Source organism: Trichosurus vulpecula, chromosome 9, assembly GCF_011100635.1.
Source record: "Trichosurus vulpecula isolate mTriVul1 chromosome 9, mTriVul1.pri, whole genome shotgun sequence".
In the NCBI taxonomy this organism is placed as follows: Eukaryota; Metazoa; Chordata; class Mammalia; order Diprotodontia; family Phalangeridae; genus Trichosurus; species Trichosurus vulpecula.
Genome location: NC_050581.1, coordinates 48,501,410 through 48,522,767, shown reverse-complemented (window position 1 = coordinate 48,522,767; position 21,358 = coordinate 48,501,410). Strand labels below are relative to the sequence as shown.

Below are 21,358 nucleotides of genomic sequence, written 5' to 3'. Positions count from 1 at the left end.
TGTGGGTGAGCTCATCCCATTCACATGCACAGTTAGTTACTACAGTTACTTTCCTCCATCCCATTTCTTTTGTTTCTTCTCTCTCCCTCTGTCTCTCTTTGTCTCTCTCTGTCTCTGTCTCTCTGTCTCTCTCTGTCTGTCTCTGTCTCTCTCTCTCTATCTATCTCTCCCCGCCGTCTTTCTCCCTCCCTCTCTGTCTCTGTCTCTGTCTCTGTCTCTCTCTCTCTTTCTCTCTCTCTCTCTCCCTCCTTTTCTTCTCTCTCTTTTCTGTCTCTCTGCCTCTGTGTCTCTCTCTCTGTATCTGTCTGTCTCTCTCTCTGTCTGTCTGTCTCTCTCTCCCTCCTCAAAAGTCTATTTTGCTTCTAACCACTGCCTCCCTTAATCTTCCCTCCCTCTTATCATCCCTTTTTTTCTTATCCCTTTCCCCTCCAATTTCCCTATTGCTTAAGTTACATTTCCATATACAACTGAGTATATATGTGTGTGTATGTATACACATATATATTCTTCCCTCTTTGAACCAATTCTGATGAGAGTGAGGTTCAAACATTGCCTACCCACCCCCATTTTCCAACCATTGTAAAAGTTCTTCCTTATCTGCCTCTTTTATATGAGAAAATTGTCCACATTCTACCTTTCCCTTCCCCTCCTCCCAACGCATCCCTCTTTCTCACCCCTTCACTTTTTTGGAGATCATTCCAATATAATCAATGCTCTCTGTTTATGTAAACTCCTTTTAATTGCCTTAATAATCATAAGTAAATAGGAGTTATATGTATCATCTTCCCATATAGGAGTGTAAACACTTTAATTATATTGAGTCCCTTATCATTACTCTTTCATGGTTTTTTTTTTGCTTCTCTTGAATCTTGTTGTTGAATGTCAAATTTTCTAGTCAGTATTAGTCTTTTCATCAAGAATGCTTGAAAGTCCTCTATTTCATTAAATATCTCTTTTCCTGGAACACTAACGCATTGTTGGTGGAGTTGTGAACTGACCCAACCATTCTGGAGAACAATTTGGAACTATACCCAAAGGGCTATAAAATTATTCATACCCTTTGATCCAGCAATACCACTACTAGGTCTATATCCCAAAGAGATTGTAAAAAAGGAAAAAGGACCCACATATACAAAAATATTTATAGCGGCTCTTTTTGGGTAGCAAAGAATTGGAAATTGAGGGGATGCCCATTGATTGGGGAATGGCTGAACAAGTTTTGGTATTGAATGTAATGGAGTACTATTGTTCCCTAAGAAATGGTGAGCCTGCAGACTTTAGAAGAAACTCTCAAAAGACTTGCATGCACTGATGCCGAGTGAAGTGAGCAGAACCAGGAGATCAGTGTACACCATAACATCGACATTGTGTGATGATTGACTTTGTTAGACTTAGCTCTTCTGAGCAGTGCGATGATCTGAGACAATTCCAAAAGACTCATGATAGAAAATGCTATCCACATCCAGAGAAATAGCTACGGAGTCTGAATGCAGATCGAAGCAGACTATTTTCCCTTTCTTTTGTTGTTTGTTGTTTTTTTCTTTCTATGGTTTTTCCCTTTTATTCTGATTCTTCTTTCACAACATGGCTAATTTGGAAATATGTTTAATATGATCATACATGTATAGCCTATATCAGATTGCGTGCTGTCTTGGGAAGTGGGGAGCGGAAGGGGAGAATTTAGAACTCAAAATCTTATAAAAGCAAATGTTGAAAACCAAAAATAAATAAATACATTTTTTAAAAAGAGTGATTAAATAAATAAATATATAACTATTTTCCCCTGAAGGATTACACTGAACTTTGCTGGGTAGGTTATTCTTGGTTATAATCCTAACTCCTTTGTCTTCTGAAATATTATATTCTAAGCCCTTCTCTCCTTTAACATGGAAGCCTCTAACTCTTGTGTAATCCTGACTGTGACTCCACAATATTTGAATTGTTTCTTTCTGGCTGCTTGAAGTATTTTCTCTTTTATTTGGGAACTCTGGAATTTGGCTATAATATTCCTGGGAGTTTTCATTTTGGGGTCTCTTTCAGGAGGTGATCAATAGATTCTTTCAATTTTATTTTACCCTCTGGATCTAAGCTATCAGGGCAGTTTTCTTTGATAATTTCTTGAAAGATAATGTCTAGGCTCTTTTTATTTTGATAGTGGCTTTCAGGTAGTCCAATAATTCTTGCTATTTCTCCTCAATCTATTTTCCAAATCAGTTGTTTTTCTAATGAGATATTTCATATGGTATGGGAAAATCCACCTCCCATCACATTTGCTATAAACCTAGCCATATCTTTGCCTGGTCCTCACACCTGGTGGGAGGCATGATGAAGAGCCTGAGGATTGTCATGGAAGCAAGTAAAAGAGTGAAAACCAAGATCTATAGGAGCCCTCTGGAACCAGGTCTGAAGTCACTTAGGATTGAGACACAAGGACAGGAGCCAAAGACCATGAAACAAAATAGGGTAACAGCAAGTAATCAATCAATATGAATGTACAGCCAATGAATGGTTCAAGCTTAGAGTCAACAGAGTTAATAGAGTCAAGACAAACCAGGATCTAGAAACTGAAGCATGAGTCAAAGCAGAGTATATGTGGCATCACAATCAACATAGCCAAGACAATATGAAACTTCCATCGTGTAGTGGTTTGGGGGGATAGGGACTGATAGGTTTGGCCTGGTTTAATTGTCATAGCGAGTAGAATATAAGCTCCATGAGGTCAGGAACTGTTTTTCATTCAAATTTTGTATTTCCAGGACCTTGCACATAGTAGGGGCTTAACAAATTTGGGTAGAATTGGATTAGAACGCAAGTCTGAGGAGCACATATGAAATTGGCTAAGGATTCACACTTTATCCAGAGTGCCATATCTGTACAAGGAAGGAGGTAAAATACACAGCCTCCAAGGGGCTTCTATCTCTAAATTCTATAATTCTATGGCTAATTTCCATAGTGCCTTCCAATATCAACTTTTTTTTTCTTTAGAGTGGGACTTTGTAACTTAGGAAGAGGTGCCTGTAGAGTAACTTGAAGGTGAATCTTTAATGCGCAATTATTTAGAGAGTAGAAGTTAGTCCTTCTTTTCATTCCATGGAGGAAAGATCAAGAGAAAAGATGGCAGATACTACATATAATGGACACTTACAGATAATAAAAAGATTTTCCTGACAGGTGATGATGTCAAACATTGCAAAAAAAAAAAAGGTACTCAGGGAAAGAGGTATTCTTTTCTGACAGTCTTTAAAATAAAAATGAATTTTCATGTAGCACCCCTCTGGACACTCCCTCCCTTGCATTACCACTGACAATTTGAGTCCCCAGAGGGTTGTTGCTACCTTGAATTCCAAGGGTTATTCTGTGGGTTCCCTCTTTTTCTGAAATTACAGTTTATGAACCACCCGCCATGCAGAGGCTTCCCCTTAACATTAGCCAGTGGTCACAAATTAAAGGCATTTTCTAAGATGGTGTAACAATAGTTTTAGAACAGTCTCCTGTAAACCTCGGGCACAAGGTTCCACAGATACACATGACATACATGAGTGAGCACAAACTTAGAGTATTCATGTAAGAAACACATATGACCAAGGCAGCTCATGCCTCTGGGATCTGTAGGGCTTCAATCTTCTTTTTCTCCTCATGGAGGAGGTGCCTCACCTCTGGGCACAGTATCTCTGTTCAAATCCCTCAGTTAGGATCCCAAGACCTGTTCCTCTCTACATCTGGGGTCCTGATGGCCAGGGCTAGCCTTCTCAAGTCTATGGTAGTGCTTTTGAATATTGCCTCTCTCTGTTTGGAGGGTGTATGTGGCGTATATGGGTATATATGTATATATGTGTATGTATATGTGCATGTATGAATATATGTATATGTATCCACATATGTATGTATATATCTGTGTGTATAGATATAGATAGACGCATGTAAAGATATCTATATTTATATGCTCCCTGATAAAATCAGTGTCTCGTCATTGGTAAGTAGCTCCACTTTAAAGTATCATGGCCAATGGTGGGGAGGAGGTAGGAAAGAAAATCTCTTTTTCCTCCTTTCACTCCACCACTCCACCTAGTCTTTGCTCCCAGCCTAGACTGGCTGGCAATGGATTTCATCAACTGACTCTAAGACTGGCAAGCGTAACTACTGAAAGGCCATCACAAGCATGACCAATTTTTGTTTGGCCAATGCCTAGTCTCTCGTTCTAATTCAGTCAAGAAATGTGTTCATATTTCATAAAAAGATAATAAGGGATGGCAGAATTTTTACAGTTAGTTACTTTGTTAACGCCTCATTACCTCTATCACCTGCCCTCTGCTATCTATGATTACATGAATGTAATTGATGTAATCACAAAAAGCAGAAACAGTATAGAAATAAATTGGTCAAATACAAATATCCCCCTTTCATCATCTTAATGGGGTAGCTAATGAACAGCCCTTCCTGGAAGCACAGACAGACCAGGGAACCTTTCGAGATCCCTTTTGACTCAAAAATGATTCTCTATTATTAGGACACATCAGAGTATAACTTCATTTTGGGGGCATAGTAGACAGCTGTAACACCAGAGAAGAGCAAGTGAAATTAAAGTATGGAGTAGCCAAGGAGGCAAAAGGACAAATTACAAAAAAGCCTTGAAAAAAGCAATCCCAATCACAATCCAGAGTGTAAATTACAGAGAATGAATTTCCACTAGTGTGGGAAGGAGCACCTTCAGGACACAAAGATAGCATCCCCACTTGCAGCTTGAATAGGGAGTCAGGAAGACGAGTTCTATACTTGCCTCAGACACTCCCTAGGTGTGTGACCCTGTGCAAATCAGTTACCCTTTCTCAGCTTTAGTTTCTTATCTGTAAAATGGGTGTAATAATAACACCTACCTCACTAGGTTATTCAGGATTAAATGAAGTTACACATGTAAAATACCTTGCAAATCTTAAAGTGCTATATAAATGCTAGGTGTTATTATTAGTAAAACCAGATACATGTGTACAATATACACCGTAGAAGCCATTCTCCCTTGGGGTCTACCAAAAAGAGGATGCAGGCTATGGGGTTTTTCAGTTTTTGTACTCTGGACATTCTGCTTCACTTTCTTCATATATAAAATGGGCATGATAATGCCTCTTCTGTGTCATATCTGAATTTACTCAAAGCACTTGAAACTTTCAAATAGCATTGTGGGTAAGGATGATGGAGAGAAAAATGAGAAATGCCAACAAAGTAAGTTGAAAAAAAGTACTTTGTACAGCAAAATAGTCAAGGAGCAGAATGTCCAGATTTGCAAGGTATTTTACATGTGTAACTTCAGAAGTCAGACTCTAATTAACATGATTATCGGGTGAGGAATCAGAAACCTGAGTTCTAGTCTTGGCTCTACCCTTTACCTGCAAATCATGTTAATTAGAGTCTGACTGTAGACCTGAAGTTCAATTCATAGTGCAATCTGCCATCAGAAAATAAAAGGCTGCCCCCAACATGCCCATATGGATATATTATCTACAATTTTAAATGGATTTCAATGGAAATTGCCCTGAAGATAGAGATCACAGAAAGATGTGATTATTCTGAGGGAAGTCTATGGTTCAAAGAACTATTCACTCACCTAGAGAAAATTCTCAGGTTCTACAAACATCTAATCTATTACTTTACAGTAATCATGTTATGGTTATTCACTCCCAAACACTTCATTTCCATTTCCCAAATATGTCATTCTGACAAAGGTAGACATAGGCATCTGATGCCAATTTGGGATGTGTCTGTGCTTCAGTCATTTCATGATTTAAATTTTGAGTTGTACTCAGGAGAGATAGCAAAGTTCTCTGGTCATCCATTACAGTCACAGTAGTGAAATGAAATAAACTCTAGTCTCAGGCAATAGTTCAAAGGAGCATCAGCAAAGTGAGACTTGTCTAGACAGCTGGGCAAGAAGATCTTAGCTCACTGCATAAGTAATCCACTGATTCCTTGGTTGTCTCTTTTGCAAGCTGGTTTCTCTGCTCTGGGCTCTGGCTAAAGGAGGGAGCTAGTAATGGCTGAGTAGTGCCTACTCAGTAATGGCCTGAGTTACTGGCTTTTTGAGGGTTCTCTCCTTAGTATTTGACATTCCAGTTCATCAGTCAAGTATGCTAGAGCCAACTACACGGTCCCAGGTGCTCAGGTGACTCACTTAGATCTGGTGACTAAAGGTAAGAAGCTAAAAATTAAGAAAGAAAACAAAGAGGTAGAAGGAAGTGGAATGAAAATTTTCCATTGCACGAGGGAAAAGAAGATGTTTTGGCTATAAGAGAGAAGTTGCATTTCCAAGTATATCTTGTCCTAAAGTAAAGCCCAGATGGCAGCATAACTCTCCAGACCAGTGCAGCCCTGAGTCAGGTGTACCAAGACAAAATATTGCCTTTCTTTCCTTGCCTACAATAACCTTGTTTTCAGGCTTGAATTTCACGTCTTTGCCATATGGAAGAGCAAGTGCTTAGGAGATCTACCTAATGACAGTTAGGAGGAAAAAAAGTCAGTACTTTGCTGGTATCTCAGAGTGGGGCAATTGAGATGCACTGGGTATTATTTTACTGGGATGAAAAGAGGATCTTAAGGCATCAAGAATGTCATATTGTCATTGATTTAAAGCTAGAACAGAGTTTTGAGATCACCTAGTATAGACCCTCATTTTACAGATTAGGAAACTGAGTCAGGCTGAAGTTATTTGCCCAGATCACATAGGTGTTGCCTCAGGGACTGCTGGGAAGGACTTTAGAAATCTTCCAGCATCTTGCCTGGTTTTCTCCTTGGCCGCTCCAACACTCTTATCTTGTATTACATTTATTTATTTATAAATAATATAATAATATAAATATATTTACAATATATTATAAGCTCCTTGTGGGCTTTATTGCGTCTTTGTGTCTCCATTTCCTAACATAGGCACATAGTAGGTGTCTGGCACACAGTAGGTGGATTATTGAATTGAAATGATTGTAGTCCAAGACCATCTACTTAAGATCATTGCATTTTGAGCTGGAAGAAATCTTAGAAATCATCAAGCCCTGCTTGCTTCACTTTACAGATAAGGAAACTGAGACCCAGACAGGAAAAGAGACTCCATACAAGCAGGACATAGAGCTAGGAGATGGCCACAAGTCCTCCAACTCCAGATTCCATGCTCTTTGCACTATACAAGACTAACCCCTTTTTTGCAGATGTGAAAATTAGGGCCCATAAAGGTGAAATAACTTGGAAGCATAGAACGTAAAAGCTGGAAGGAACATTCAGGATCTAATTCTCATCTGTCCCTAAATTTTCCCATTTTAGTGTTGAGGAAGTGGAAGCTCAGGGTAAATTCATCCCATTCACATTCTAAGCTATAATTACTTGTTGTGTATTTTACTCCTTCCTCTTTTCCTCACTAGCCCTCTCACTTTATTCCTATCCCTCTTCACTCCTCTGCTTTACTTCTATCAGTTAATTGCCCTCTTATTCCTTAATCTACTCATTCCTCCAAGAGTCCTTCCCTTACCCTCTCCTTTCCCCATCCCCTTGCCCTCTTATTTCTTTCTGCATTTAGAAGACTTTTTTACATTTCTGGACATATATAAATACATATATATGTGTGTGTGTGTGTGTGTGTGTGTGTGTGTGTATTATATATATTATTCCCTCTTAAACCCATTCCTGATGAGAGCAAAGTTCCATCACTACCTGCCCTCCTCCCTACTAGCTTCTTCTGTATCATTTTTTTCCTTTTATGCCTCATTTGTATGAGATAATTATTCCTTTTTATCTCCCCACACAGTTTTATTTTTTTAGAATCACATCTTCATACACAGCTCATCTCAAGCCCTTTTTTCAAACTACTCAAATAATTATGACAGTCATAAGAGTACTGTTAATATTTTCATGTATAAGAAGTAAACAATTTGACCTTAGTTTCTTATAATTGGTATTTAATGTTTACCTTATATTTCTCTGGATGTTACATGTTAAATTTTTCCTAAAGTTCTGCTGCTTTTGTCACAAATACCTGAAAGTCTTTCACTTCATTAAATATCCATTTTTTTCCATTCAGTATTATAGTTAACTTTGCTAGGTAAGTTCTTTTACTCTGTGAAATATAGTAAGTATTCCAAGACCAGTGATCCTTCAGCACAGTAGCTGCTAGGTCTTGTGTAATCCATACTGTAGCTCCATGATACATGGAGCTCCATGAAATTGTTTTTTTTTTTCTTATTGCTTCCAATATTTTCTCCTTAACCTGTGAGTTTTGAAACTTTGTTGTGATATTCCTGTAAGTTTTCCTCCTGGGATCTCTTTCAGGTAGTGATCAGTGATTTTTTCTATTCCTGCTTTGCCTTCTCATTCTAAAACTTCAGGACAACTTTCCCTGATAATTTCTTGTAATATTGTATCAAAATTCCTTTTTAATTGTAATTTTCTGGTAGTCTAACTATTCCTATATTATTTCTCCTTGATCTGTTCTACAGATCAGTTGCTTTTCTGATGAGATGTTTCACGTTCTCTTCTATTTTTTCATTCCTTTGATTTTGTTTTATTATTTCTTAGTGTCTTAGAATGTCATTAGCTTCTTTTCGTCCAATTCTAGTTTTCAAGGAATTATTTTCTTAAGTTTTCTTATTCTCTATTTCAAGTTGGTTAATTAGGTTACAGTTTTAAGTGTGTGCCTGCCCATAGCATGGTACAAAGAGCCAGTAGTGGGTAGGTTTTGAAACTTTGCACCTGGGCACAATAGAGTCTCTAACTCAATAGTTTAAAAGTAATTGGGGTTTTGTCGAGATCAGGGGCTCTCCAGCGACTGGGAGGACTGATTGCACCGACAGCAAATGCCTGAGGTCTTCTCCCCAGCCATCTGACTCCCACTGCTTCTGACACCAAATGCCTGCGTCCATCTAATCCTTCTATCCGTAGAACCTTCCGACCCTCTTAGGGGGATGCACAGATCTGGCTTCTTCCTGGTTTCCTAAGGCTAAGGCATTTGACCCCAGGGCACATCACCTGTCTACCTGCAGTCCAAGTTGGGGTAGGGTATGTGTGTGGGGAAAGAGGGTGAGGTGGTGTTGGGACTGCTCAGTAGCGTGGCAGGTCTCCCTGGCAGTGCCCTGGGACAGCTGCGAAAGGTAGTGAGGGCAACTCTGAGGCAGTAACGGAGGTAACCATTCCAAGCTGAGCACAGCTCCAGGAGAGATAGTCCTGAAGGACTGTGAGGAAGCTAAACTCTTTCCCCTCTTTCTGCATCCCTTTCGAACTGTGCCTCCAACCTCCACGCCTTTGGGATAACCGCAGAGCTTGAAAGTGGCAGAAGTTTTGAGTTGAACGATGATGGACTGCAGGAAGACTTGGGTTGGAGTGGCACTCTTGGAGATGGGACAGAGCATGCAAATGTGAGAATGTGAAGAGTGGGGTACCACTTTGGGCGTGAAAGTGTACACAACCGGATCTTTGGGTGAGAGGGGGTTTCCCTTTCAAGCTAATTCAATGAAGGCGACAATAAGCTTCTATTGTGTGCAAAGCACAGAGTTTGGTGCAGGACAGATTCAATCAAAGTAGAAGGAGCACCTGCACATGAGGGTGCGGGCCTTGGGTGACTGTGTTTGGGGGAGGGGGGCGGGGAAAGGAACTATGCACTCTTCAGCTCCGAGAATCATCACTCTCCACCCCACCCCACTCCACTCCCCACCCCGTCCTGCAAGCAGCTTTAAGAAGGTTTATCCTAAAATAGAAAGCGAAAGGAGTTTGAGTAGATGCAATATAAAGGCTAGCCCGCTGAACAGGGGTTGAAGGAGGGGTGTGAGTGTAGGAGAGGTGGGTGGGCACTGAGCCAGGGAGGAGGGAAGGAGGAGTGAAAGGGGCTAGTTTCCGCCTAACTCTGGCCCAAATCTGTGCCACAGGGCAGAAGAAAGGCAGCCTTTGCCTTAACCAGAGCGCAAGTCCTGGCTGCAACTTGGAGAGAGCATGCGACAGTTACGTGGTAGGTGCGGGCGCGGGACGAAGCTGACCAAGGCGTGTGGATGGATTTTCAATTTGTAGCTCTCACGCCCATCACAGGTTGTAGCCAGAGAAGCAGAGTGTGTGTGTGTGTGTGTGTGTGTGTGTGTGTGTGTGTGTGTGTGCCTGTCTGTGTCTGTGTCTGTCCACCCGTCTACCTGTCTGTTTGGAATCATAACTTCATAGCTGGAAGTTCAGCGGTCCTCGAGTCCATCCCTCCTCTTCCATTTTACAGATGAGGAAATTGAATCAGAGTTTAAATGACTTGTCCAGGGTCATACAGTCTAGTGTGTACCCGAATCCGAACTCAGATCCCCCAGACTGCAAGTCCAGCACTTTGTCAAAATACTCCAGGCTTCCACAATGAATATAAAATCGTGGGAGTCTAGACTTTCCAAAATAACCTTGCTATATTTTAGTCCCCAGCCAAATGTTATAAGCCTAGGACAGGCTTTTTCAAAGCCTTGTTAACAGGACAACTGGCTCCAGAGAATCTCACAGGATAATGCTTCCAGTGGGAAAATCTTGGAGTTGGGAGTGTCACAAAGTAAGGGACGGTGCTGGGCGGCGCTATTTCTAGCACTCGAGATTGTCATCCCCACCTGGGTTAATCTCCAGTTCTGAGAGACCTCTAGACTTTGGAGTTCTAGAAGCAGAATAGAGCGGAGAAGGGTGCATTGGAGGGAGAGAAATTAGACACCCGGGGAGCTGGGAGAAGCGGTTGGGCTGGGGTCGGGTGACAGCCAAGCCGCTTGTGGCAGTGACCCAACCAATGCTCTGTATATGCCTGGAGTGGAGTTAAGTGGAGCAGCCCCGCGAAGGTTGCTGGAGGGAGTTCGGGTTTCTGGAGTCTAGCGTGGAGTGGCTACAAGGTGGAGACAAAAGGCTGGGGAGGGGAGAGGGGTAGGAAGGAAAAGGACTGTGACTCGAACTTCTGCCCATCACCGCGCTCGTCCTCCTGCTTTCCGTGCACACGGCCCCGCCACAATTTTAACTATGAAAAAAGGGAGAAGGGGGAGGTAGGGACGGCAGAAGAGAGGGAAAGATGGAGATACATGACATAGAGGTTAAAATGAGTGGGGTCTTCCCAGGCTCCCAAAGACGGTCCCACTTCGACAATGCCACTCTGGCTTCATTTTCCACGGATGAAGGGAGATTTTAAATTGGCTTTGGAGAAGAAGTTGGATTCAAATATTGCCCCTCATGTTTGCAATTTGGCCCGCTAAGTGGCGCCGTGGATAGAGGGCAGAGCCTGGAGTCAGACAAACTCATCTTCCCGAGTTCAAATCTGGCGGTAGACACTAGTCTGACAGCCCTTCGGGGAGAGGCAAGCGGAGTCCCTGGAGGCAAGCACCTTTCAAAACAAACAAAGACAGGGAGAACAAGTCAATCCCAGCGTTTTCTGAGCACCTGTTATGCGCCCGGCACTGTGCTAGGAATTGTGAACTGTCTGAAGAAATATTCAATGAGCTCTCTGCCCTCAAAAACCTTGGAATGCTGAAACAGGGAAGAATTAAATTATCAAGCACCAAATGGTGAAATTACAGGCTCATAAATGTAGCTAAAGTTGAAAGAAGGGAAAGATCACTTTGCCTGGAAGGATGGGCAGAAAGGACTCGGGAAAGCATTGTGAGTGGTAACAAAAGCATAGACCATTCAAAAATAAGACATAAGAGGCAAACATTAAGGAGACCCACCTGACTGGATTTAGGGCTAGCACTGTGGAGTCATAGGAGACAAGGTAGTTGAGGTACAGTGAGCCCAGGTGTAAAGGACCTTCAATTTCTGATAGAAGAGCTAAGATTTCCCCAGATAGGCAGCATGGAACCACTTGGGATTGAGAACTTGGAATATGAGTGAGCTGATGAAGGGCCAGTTTTAGGAAAATTAGTCTGTCTGTATAGACTGGAAGGAGGCAGATGCGGCAAACCTTGCATGAAGTGATTAGGGCACCAACCAGGTGACAGCTGTGGAAATGTAAAGGATGGGGTGAATCTTAGACACTTTGGAATAAGGAAGAACAGGATTAAGCAACAGATTGGATGTGAAGAGAGACGGGCTCCAAGGTTTCAAATCTAGGAGACTAAAAGATGGAATTAGGGAAGTTGTGAAAGGAACACTATTTTTTGTTGTTGTTTGTTTTGTGGAGGAGATGAGTTTGGTTGAGGATATGCTAAATCTAAGGTAAAGTTGGGACATAAACCTGTGGGAAACTGATAACTCGGGGTCAGAGTTTGAGACAACTGTTTTCTGTGGTTCCAGGCTTGGAAATTTCACTTTCCTTTTATATTTCTATTTTTCGTTTCCTTTCTTGTTTACCATGAGGAAACCATGACTGGGCCCAGGGAACTGGGATATCCTACCCATTTCCCATCCTATACCTAGACTTGTTGCTTGGACCAGGTTCAGTCCTATAGAGTTTCCTTCTAATGAAAAGGGTTAGGCTCTCTTTTTTATTACTATTTGACTTTTGAACCCCAACCCCAGGGCAAGACAACAAGGCGAAGACAGTCTCTGTATTCAAGGCTTACATTCTGTTAGAGGAAGACAAAACCGAAAAAGAAAAGGAGCTGAAAAGTTAGGGAGGGTGAGATGAAGGTATCCAGGCAAGGAATGGTGTTGAAGTCAGAAAAGTCTTGGAAGAGAAACCAAGCTGGCCATCTTGGACCCCTCTCAAAAATGGAGTCCTAAGAGGAACTCACCAATAAGAGGTGGGCCAATGCATGCCTGGAAGCAGGCCCCAAATCTCTCACATGGAATCAGGAGAAGCAGTTCTGAGTATGCTCTACTGGAGCATTTCTAATCATTTTTTGTCTTAACTTCCACATCTCTCACATCAATCTCTTCCATCCACTTAGACAATCTAGAACAAATGTTCTCACCTCTAATATTGTCATAATTTCCTGGTTGGGCTCCCTTGTTCCCAGTATCTTCCACACAATTACCAAATTGGTATTCCTAAAACCCTGCTCTGACTATATCACTACTCAAAAATTTTTCAGTGCCTACCTATTGCTCCTAGGATAAAATATAAAATATCCGATTTGAGGTCCTCAACACTCTGGCTCCCATCTATCTTTCCTATCTTATTTTATATGACTCCTTTTCAAATATTCTTAGTTCTGCTCAAACTGGTCTGCTACCTGCACCTCATATGAAAGACCATCTTTTGCCTTCATGACTTTGCGTGGAGGGGGTCTAGCATTTGTAGCATTTATTCCCTCTTCATCTCTGGCTCTTCAAATCCCTAGTGTCCTTCAAGACAGAGCTCAGGAGTCACTTCCTTTGTGGGAACTTTTCTGATTTCCCTAGCTAGTAGCACTCTCTCTCTCTTTGAAATTACTTTCTGTCCTCCATGTTTACTTCATCAGGTGAGAGATTTAGAGCTAGAAGAGACCTTAGAGATCATTGAGTCCAACCTCATCATTTTTACAGATGGAGACACTGAGGTCTGTAAAGATTAAATGAGTTGCTGAGGGTCATATAGACTGAGGCATCATAAGAACCCACATCTTCCTAACCCTAAATCCAGCACTCTATTACTTACTGCACTGTGTACATATTGTGCCCCCTAACCTAGTGGAATACAAGCTCCTTGAGGGAAGGTCTTTCATCTTTGTTTTTATGTCCAAAGTACCTAGCAATATGCCTTGAGCACAGTAGGTGCTTCATGTTTGTTGAATCAAATTCTATTGAACTTTTGTTGCAATTGGGTAGGGGTTGTTAATGTGTGTAGGACCAACAGTCCAGGGATGAGGTAAGGAACTGCAAGGGATCAAAATTGGAAAATACAAAGAGAAGTTATTTTCTTACCTATGAGAGAGTCAAGAGGCTATGATTTGTGATCTTTCCCTCATTTGTTTTTCTCTCATAACCCAGCTACATTTCTGATCTACAACTTTTTAAAATCATGTGACCATCAGCCTTCCAACCTCCTATACCACAGTTTGCCTTTCACATCCAGTTGTCAATCATCTTTGCCTCCTAATGGTGACTGTGCCTTATCTTCCCCATCTCTAATCCACTCTCTCTACAAGCTGTTAAAGTAGTACCTTTTTTTTTATTTAATGCTATTCCTGTTGCACCATTTATACAACTATATATAATTTCAATTCATCCATAATACTTTTTTTCTTTGTGTGTGTGTGTATTTTTTTCATTTTCCAATGAATGGTGTGTTGGTGTCTATGACACAGAATGGAAGAGAAACTGAACTGCAATGAATGTAGACTTTTTTTTTCGTCTCCACTGACCAATAAATAGAACTACAGGTGTACCCAACCACAAACATACGTTAACTGGTAATGAGAAATCTATATAGGCTCAGTGGAATGAGAATGTTTGTTATTCCCAAAAATATCTGTAGAGGAAGAACAGAGAATTGGTATTGAGAAAAAATGGGGACAGCTAAGTGGGTATTGTCTGGAAGTTGGCATTGATCCTTGGCTTTAAAAACATATCAAGGTAAGAAAGGCTGTAAATTTGAAAACAACACGGAAAACACTGTTTTCGTAAAGATCTGATTGCCTTGGCACAGGTTCTGTGGGCAGAAACAAACATGGCACTCTCATTATTACAGAAGAAAAGTGATTTCAATTTATCAGTGGAGTGAATCTAATAACAGTTCAGGCATAAAATCTGTCTTTAAATTTCAGAATCTGTCTTTAAAATCCAGGACTTATTTGGAAAGTTAATTAAAGGATATTAGATATTTCCACACAAAAAATACTATTTGGATTCTCTCCCCTATGACCTCCTTCCATTTCTTGATGAGATATCCTTTTTGGGGGGGAGTGGGGGAGCAATACATATCATTATTTCAGATCTGAAGCAAGTTAGTATAGCTAGGAGGGGAAAGGGGGGGAGAGAGAGAGAAAGAGAGAGAGAGATTAAGTGGTTATTATTATTATTTTAATTTTCAGTAGGATGTTCATGATATTCATTCACTGCCAGGGTTTGATCTGAATTAGCAGTAGAAGCCTCAGAAGTTTTAACCCCTTCTTCTGGTACTACAGGTTCCTGGGCCTTAGGTGTAGCACTGGGGGCTATCATTGCTGCTGGGGTCTCCTTGGAAGAAGTAGTAGCTTTTCTGCTGCTAGGTTTTTAGTCTGAACTGGAGCCAGTTCACTTTTAGTTTCTTAGGCAAACCTCAGTGTTTTTGTTCCCCTTCCTTTTTGCTCTTGTCATCTACTTTACTAGTGGCTGTGGCTTCTAAAGACTGGGAGACCTTTGCCTCAGTGCCAGATGCTGCAATCAGAAACATCACTACTGGTTGATATAGCAGAGGCAAAGAGGCTGCTCCCACTCCATATCCTTCTGCTGCTCTGCCTTTGCATCAGGATTTCTCTGGCTCTGATTTCAGAGCCTCTTTGCCTACCACTGCATCTTTCTCTGATTCTTTGTCTTCAGCCTTATTAGTAGTGATCTGTGAATCTTTATTGGTCCCCACTTTGTTTTCTTCTTCACATCTGTGGTCTCTGCCACTGTCTGGTCATCATCATTCTCCTTAGGAGTTTCTTATTCTTCTATACTAACTTCTTCAGCCTTCTTGGCTTCATCCTTGGCTTTCTCATCATTTGTATTGTACTCCTTCTTCTTGCTAATCTTGTCTCCCATCTTTGGAGTTCTGGGTTTGTTCTCTTTCCCACTCCCTCTGTGTGTGTATGGCACACCCTGGTGTCATCAAGAGAGTCTTGGACAGCCTAGGGGCCTTTCTGGTGGAGCTGGGTGGTACAATGTCTCTCCCATGCTCAAGATCGGTGACTGGAGATTGGGGAGCCTATTGGAGCAATGCTGCCTCTGCTACTCCAAAGTAATATTCTTAAAGCACAAATCTAGTCATATCACTTGATAGAGTAGACACAGATTCCTTCATGGGACACTTAAAACCCTTTGAAACCTGCTTATATTTCCAGCTTTATAGTGTATTTTGCATCTTCACATACCTTAGGATCAAGCTTGATCTTCTCACTATTTTTCACCCACAACATTCCATCTCTCTGCCTTCACACAAGTTGACTCCCATCCCCACCTCATACAATCTTGAATTTCCTTTGAAGCTCAGCTCAAGTGCCGCCTTCAATGGTAGGCTTTTCTTGGCCTTCTCAGATGCTAATGCCTCCCCCATAACTCCCAGAAAAGCCCTTGTATTTAATTTTAATATATCTATGTGTCCATATTACCTCCCCTGATAGAGTATAAGCTTCCTGAAGGCAGAGACTGTCTCAATGTTATATTGACAATCTAACAGTGCCTGGTTCATGGTAGGGACCTAATAAGTGTCTGTTGATTGATTGATCTGAGCTCAACAGACTTGGTTTTTAAAAACAAAGGGAAGAGGGGCAGCTAGGTACTACAGTGGATAGAACACCAGCCCTGGAGTCTGGAGGACCTGAGTTTAAATACAGCCCCAGACACTTAACCATGACTAGCTGTGTGACTCTGGGCAAGTCATTTAACCCTGATTGCCTTGCAAAAAAGACACAAACAAACAAACACTAGGAAGCAGGGGAAACTGAATCACTCCATTGTAATGCCTTACCAGCAAATGGTCCATCAAAACCTCGGAGCTTAGATAAGGTTTACTCCCTTTCTCTCTCTCTCTCTCCCTCTCTCTCTCTCTCTCTCTCTCTCTCTCTCTCTCTCTCTCTCTCTCTCTCTCTCTCTTTCTCTCTCTGTCTCGCCCTCTCTCTCATTTTAGGACTTATAGACAGTCTACCCCCCTTGTGATGAGGTGGCATGTGTCTTAGGTTTTCACACAATCTTCGGTAGGCTAGCCCAGTGGTGGATAAAGTGATTGAAGCAGAATTTCTAAGAATATTCTGGCTAATATATCCCTGTCTTGCTTAGAAAGCCGGTGGAGGCCTGAGCAGGATCTAGGATTCGAAAGCACTAACTGGCCGTTTGGAAAAAAGAAAAAGAAAAAACCCTCCATGGCAACATAAGGCTGGGTAAACAGGCATCTGTTTTTTGCAGAGTGCTGCTTCTGCAGATGGTGTGGTCTCACACCACTGCTCAACAAGCCACAGTTTGTTACCTCAGTTTGTGTAGGTCCCCTTCCCCTTCCCCAGAGACTCCTCTCAGAGGAGACACACAAGGTTCATCCAGAGAGATCAGCAACTCAGTTTTCTTCTGCCTGACCTTGGGTAAAACTGGGTACTGGCCTGATTCATCCTTTCCTCTCTTATCCAAGGAATAGATGCCCACTCTTGCTGGTTCCTGTCTTTTGGTACTGGGCAGGGTGAGTTGTACTTTGACCCTCTCAGATTCCATCTTTCTCTGTTAAAGTGGCCCAGCCATCTTCTACCTTAGAGTATTAGAGCCAGAAGGGATCTGGAAATCACCTAGCTCAATATTGTTGTTGGTAATATATGAGAAACATGGTGCTAAGTTATTGGAATCAGAGCAGCTGGGTTTAAATCCTGCCTCTGATATTTACTGTGTGATTTTTGGCAGATCACTTAAACTCTCTGGACCTCAGTCTCCTTCTCTGTGCAATGACAGGTTGGATGACATGGTCTACAAGGTTCCTTCCCACTTTAGAACTGTGACCCTATGATCCAATTAGGGGCAGGAACTTAAGGTCACCCATAAAGCTAGTGGCAAACTTATGACTAAAATCTAGGTTTCCTAGCCTCACCTGGCCCTCTGCTTTTTCCATTTCACCGTCTGGACTTTTTTTTGCATGGAAGCTACCCAATCTTGTCAGTCATTTTAATTCTCTCTAAGATGTTTGGCTTTATGTCTTTTTCTTGGTGGTATTCAGGGTTAAGTGACTTGCCCAGGGTCACACAGTTTACTAAGTGTCTGAAGACAGATGCGAACTCAAGTCCTCCTGACTCCAGGAACAGTGCTCTATCCATGGCGCCACCTAGTGGCCCCAACTCTATGTCTCTATGAATTTATAGGATCATAGAATTGAAATTGGAAAGTATTGTAGTCCAATCTCCTCATTTTGTAGGTGAGGAAACTAAAACACACAGGAAGGAAGGGAACAAGTATTTATTAAGCACCTACTATGTGTCAGGCATTGTGCTAAGTCATATACAAATCTTGTCTATCTCTTTGCAACAACTCTGGGAAGTAGACACTGTTACTATCCCCATTTTACAGTTGAGCAAGTGAAGGCAGATAGAGATTAAATGGCTTGCTCAGGGTCACACACCTAGCAAGTAAAACCAGATTTGAACATAGATTTTCTTGACTCCAGGCCCAGCTCTCTACCTACTGCACAGCCAAAATGAATGGAGTATCTCAAGTGCAAATTTGCTGAGATTTTGAACAACTAAGATTATGCAATTTTTTCCCACTCTCTGGGCCTCAGCCTCCCCATTTATAGCATGAGGCCACTCTCCCCACATCTCTATGGCTCTGGAGGGATTCTGGAGAAGAATATTTGTGAGCTCATTTGAAGTACATTACTCCCTGCATTGGCAGAGTTTTGATTCATTGGTATACCTATTAAGTTCTAGACACCAGGGCTTCAATTCAGGGAATATACCTGTGTCAACCCTGAGGGCAGAGATTAACATCTCATAGGAAAGGCCAAGCAGTCAGACAGACATCAAGACCAACTAGGGGGAGGTCAGGCTGTTTTCTTTGAAGCGTGTCAGAGGAGTTGGGATGAAGTAGAATGGATGGGAGGGAGAGAGAAGTGATCTGACAACTGCCCAGGCATTTCAAATGAGGGAAAGTGCTCATTATATGTTTCAATCCCTGGAACCCAACTTATTCTGTCATCCTCTTCCTCTTTATCTCCTCCCAATTTACTATCCCTTGGGGCCACCTCTAAGAAAAATGATCATCTGAGAAGTCTATCTTTGGCAACCCTTTGCACCACCCCTTCAAAAGCATTTTTTAAAACATCTGTTTAACGCATTGTCCCAAGAGCTGAGCACACAAAGCAAAAACAAAATCTGCCCTCAAGGGCCTTACTTGGAAGAAGGAATATGACATAACATATATTTGAGGCAAAAAGATCATAGTGACAACTGGAGGGTTCAAGGAGAGGACAATAGCAAAGGGTAATCTCCTCTCCCAGATCCTGCACTCCTGTCACTCTCCTCATATCTCTCCTATATCCCATTCCCATTGGGCTGTTTTCTCAGCTGGCTCATTTGGGCAAAGGCATTAGCTGACTAGAGGTTAAGGTGACATCCTTCCCAGGGCTCTTTTCTTCTATACAGGAGACTCAGAAAGACAGAAAAGTCTTTAAGGCCCAAGGGAGTAAATGGTATGATAGCACTGGAATTGGGCAGGAGAACAGCCCAGTGTGCGTGATGGCTTTCCCATCTTCCTTCAAACCATGTAATGTATTCTTTCATCTCTTCAGACTCTGTTAACCTAACCCCAGACTTCCAGATCCATGGATCTTCTTCCTGGATCTTCCTGGTTTTCTGAAGGCAGATAGTCCAGAGAAAAGCAAAAGCAGAGGGTGTGATTGATAATTCAGCTACAGGTGCCCCTTTCCTATACTTCTCCATCCCCAACTATGCCATTTTGGTCATTCATCAAACATATAGAAAAAGTATAAAGGAAAAGGGGAACTTGTTTAATTTACTAACATTCTTCCTTCCTCTGCACTCATGGTTCCTTTTAATGAGCTAGCTATCTCAGACAACAGCTTCAACCACCTCCAAACCTGCCCCTCTCTTCTCTGGGGCCCCAGGAAAAAGGTGTAATTTCAAATTTGACACATCCCTAAATAATTAACCAGAGGGAGAAAGTAAAAGCAACTGACCCTTCATAAGGGGGAACATTCCTTTCCAGAGCCAGGCTACAGGAGGACTGGGGTAGGAGGTGGCAGAGAGGGTTAGTTTAAGCTAAGCCATGTGGGGGTAGTTAGGTGGGCTAGCTGGCTGAAAGGAAGAACCTTTATGGGAGGACTGGGAAAATTTTGAGAAAAATTAGGATCATAGGATTTAGATCCGGGAGGAACCTCGGAAAACATTTACTTCAACTCACTCATTTTAATACTAAATAATAATAACTCATGTTTATTAGTGCAAAGTACTTTCTTCACAACAACCCCGTGAAATAATTAGTACAAGTATTTTTACTTCTATTTTACAGATGACGAAACTGAGGCTTAAGGAATTAAAGTGACTAGCTGAAGATTACATGGCTTATAAGTAGCAGCGTCAGGATTTGAACCCAGGTTCTCTGACTCTAAATTGAACATTCTTGCCACCGTCCCACGCTGTATAAATTAAAGGAATGGGTAGGGCTAAGAGGCTAGTCAAAAGGTGGCTATTCCTTTCTCTCACCACACACACACACACACACACACACACACACACACACACACACACACAAATTCAGGGTACAGGACAATGAACCAGATTCAAATTCAACAAGCATCCAGGGTTGTTGTAAGGATCAAATGAGATAATGATTGCTAAGCAAAGTACTTAGTTATGTGCCTGGCACATAACCAGAGCTACATAAATATTAGCTATTATTATTATTGGGCAGTTAGTAATATAGGGAGTTGGGCCTGGAGTCAGGAAGACCCATCATCCTGAGTTCAAATCTGGCCTCAGAGACTTACTAGCTGTATGACCCTAGACAAGTACCACTCCAACGTCTTTGCCAAGAAAAGCCCAAATGAGGTCATGAAGAGTTGAACATGACTGAAAACAACTCGACAACAACAACAAATTATTATTATGGGAGGGGGGACTGTCACCACATACAGACAATTAGAGTAATCAGTCAACAAAGGCCTCTTGCAAGAGGGTAATACTTGAATGCTGAGACTTGAAAGGAGCTTGGAGTTTTAAGAGTCAAGGTGGAGAGGAGTAGCACACAAGAAGAACTATACAGTCATGCAGATAGGACATGGAATGTTGTGTATAGAGACTAGGAAATAGGTCAATTTGGCTGGAAAGTAGAGAGTATAAGCCAAAGAAAGTAATGTGTGATCAACATGGAAGGAAAGTTATCCAAATTGTACAAGACTTTAAATGCAAAACAGAGCAAATGGTTAATAATAGCAACCTTTCTATGGTGCCTTAAGGTTTATAAAGCTCTTGTTATCTTATTTGATAAAAACAAGGGAGTTTCTAGTTTGTTCTAGAGGCAATAGGGAACCCCTGAAACATCTTAAGCATGGGGATGACATGGTTGGATTTGTGTTTTAAGAATATCATTTTGGCAGTTGTGTGGAGGACAGATTGGAGAGGAGAGAGGTTGGATATTGGAAGATCAGTTAGGAGTGATGAAGGTGTAAATTAGGGTGGTTGTGGCACAAGTAGAGCGAAGGGGTAGTGGTCATGTGAGTGATATAAAAGAGACAGATTCAGGGGACGTTTTGGAGGTAGGATGATCAAGACTTGGCAAAGGACTGAATTTGAGGAGTAAGTGAGAA

The 21,358-nt window shown here is 41.7% G+C and overlaps 1 protein-coding gene across 2 annotated transcripts in view; it reads left to right on the top strand.

The window, feature by feature from the left end:
- Window positions 1–21,358, top strand: part of CIITA (class II major histocompatibility complex transactivator) — an 88,408-nt gene that overhangs the window by 25,076 nt on the left and 41,974 nt on the right. The window contains exon 1 of one of the 2 annotated variants that reach the window (XM_036739387.1): window positions 9,856–9,973. The exons of the other annotated variant lie outside the window; for it this stretch is intronic. Coding sequence (XP_036595282.1) covers window positions 9,958–9,973 — 16 coding nt within the window. The 5' untranslated portion in view covers window positions 9,856–9,957. Of the gene's footprint in view, window positions 1–9,855; window positions 9,974–21,358 lie in introns of those variants that run through there. 2 annotated transcript variants of the gene reach the window in all.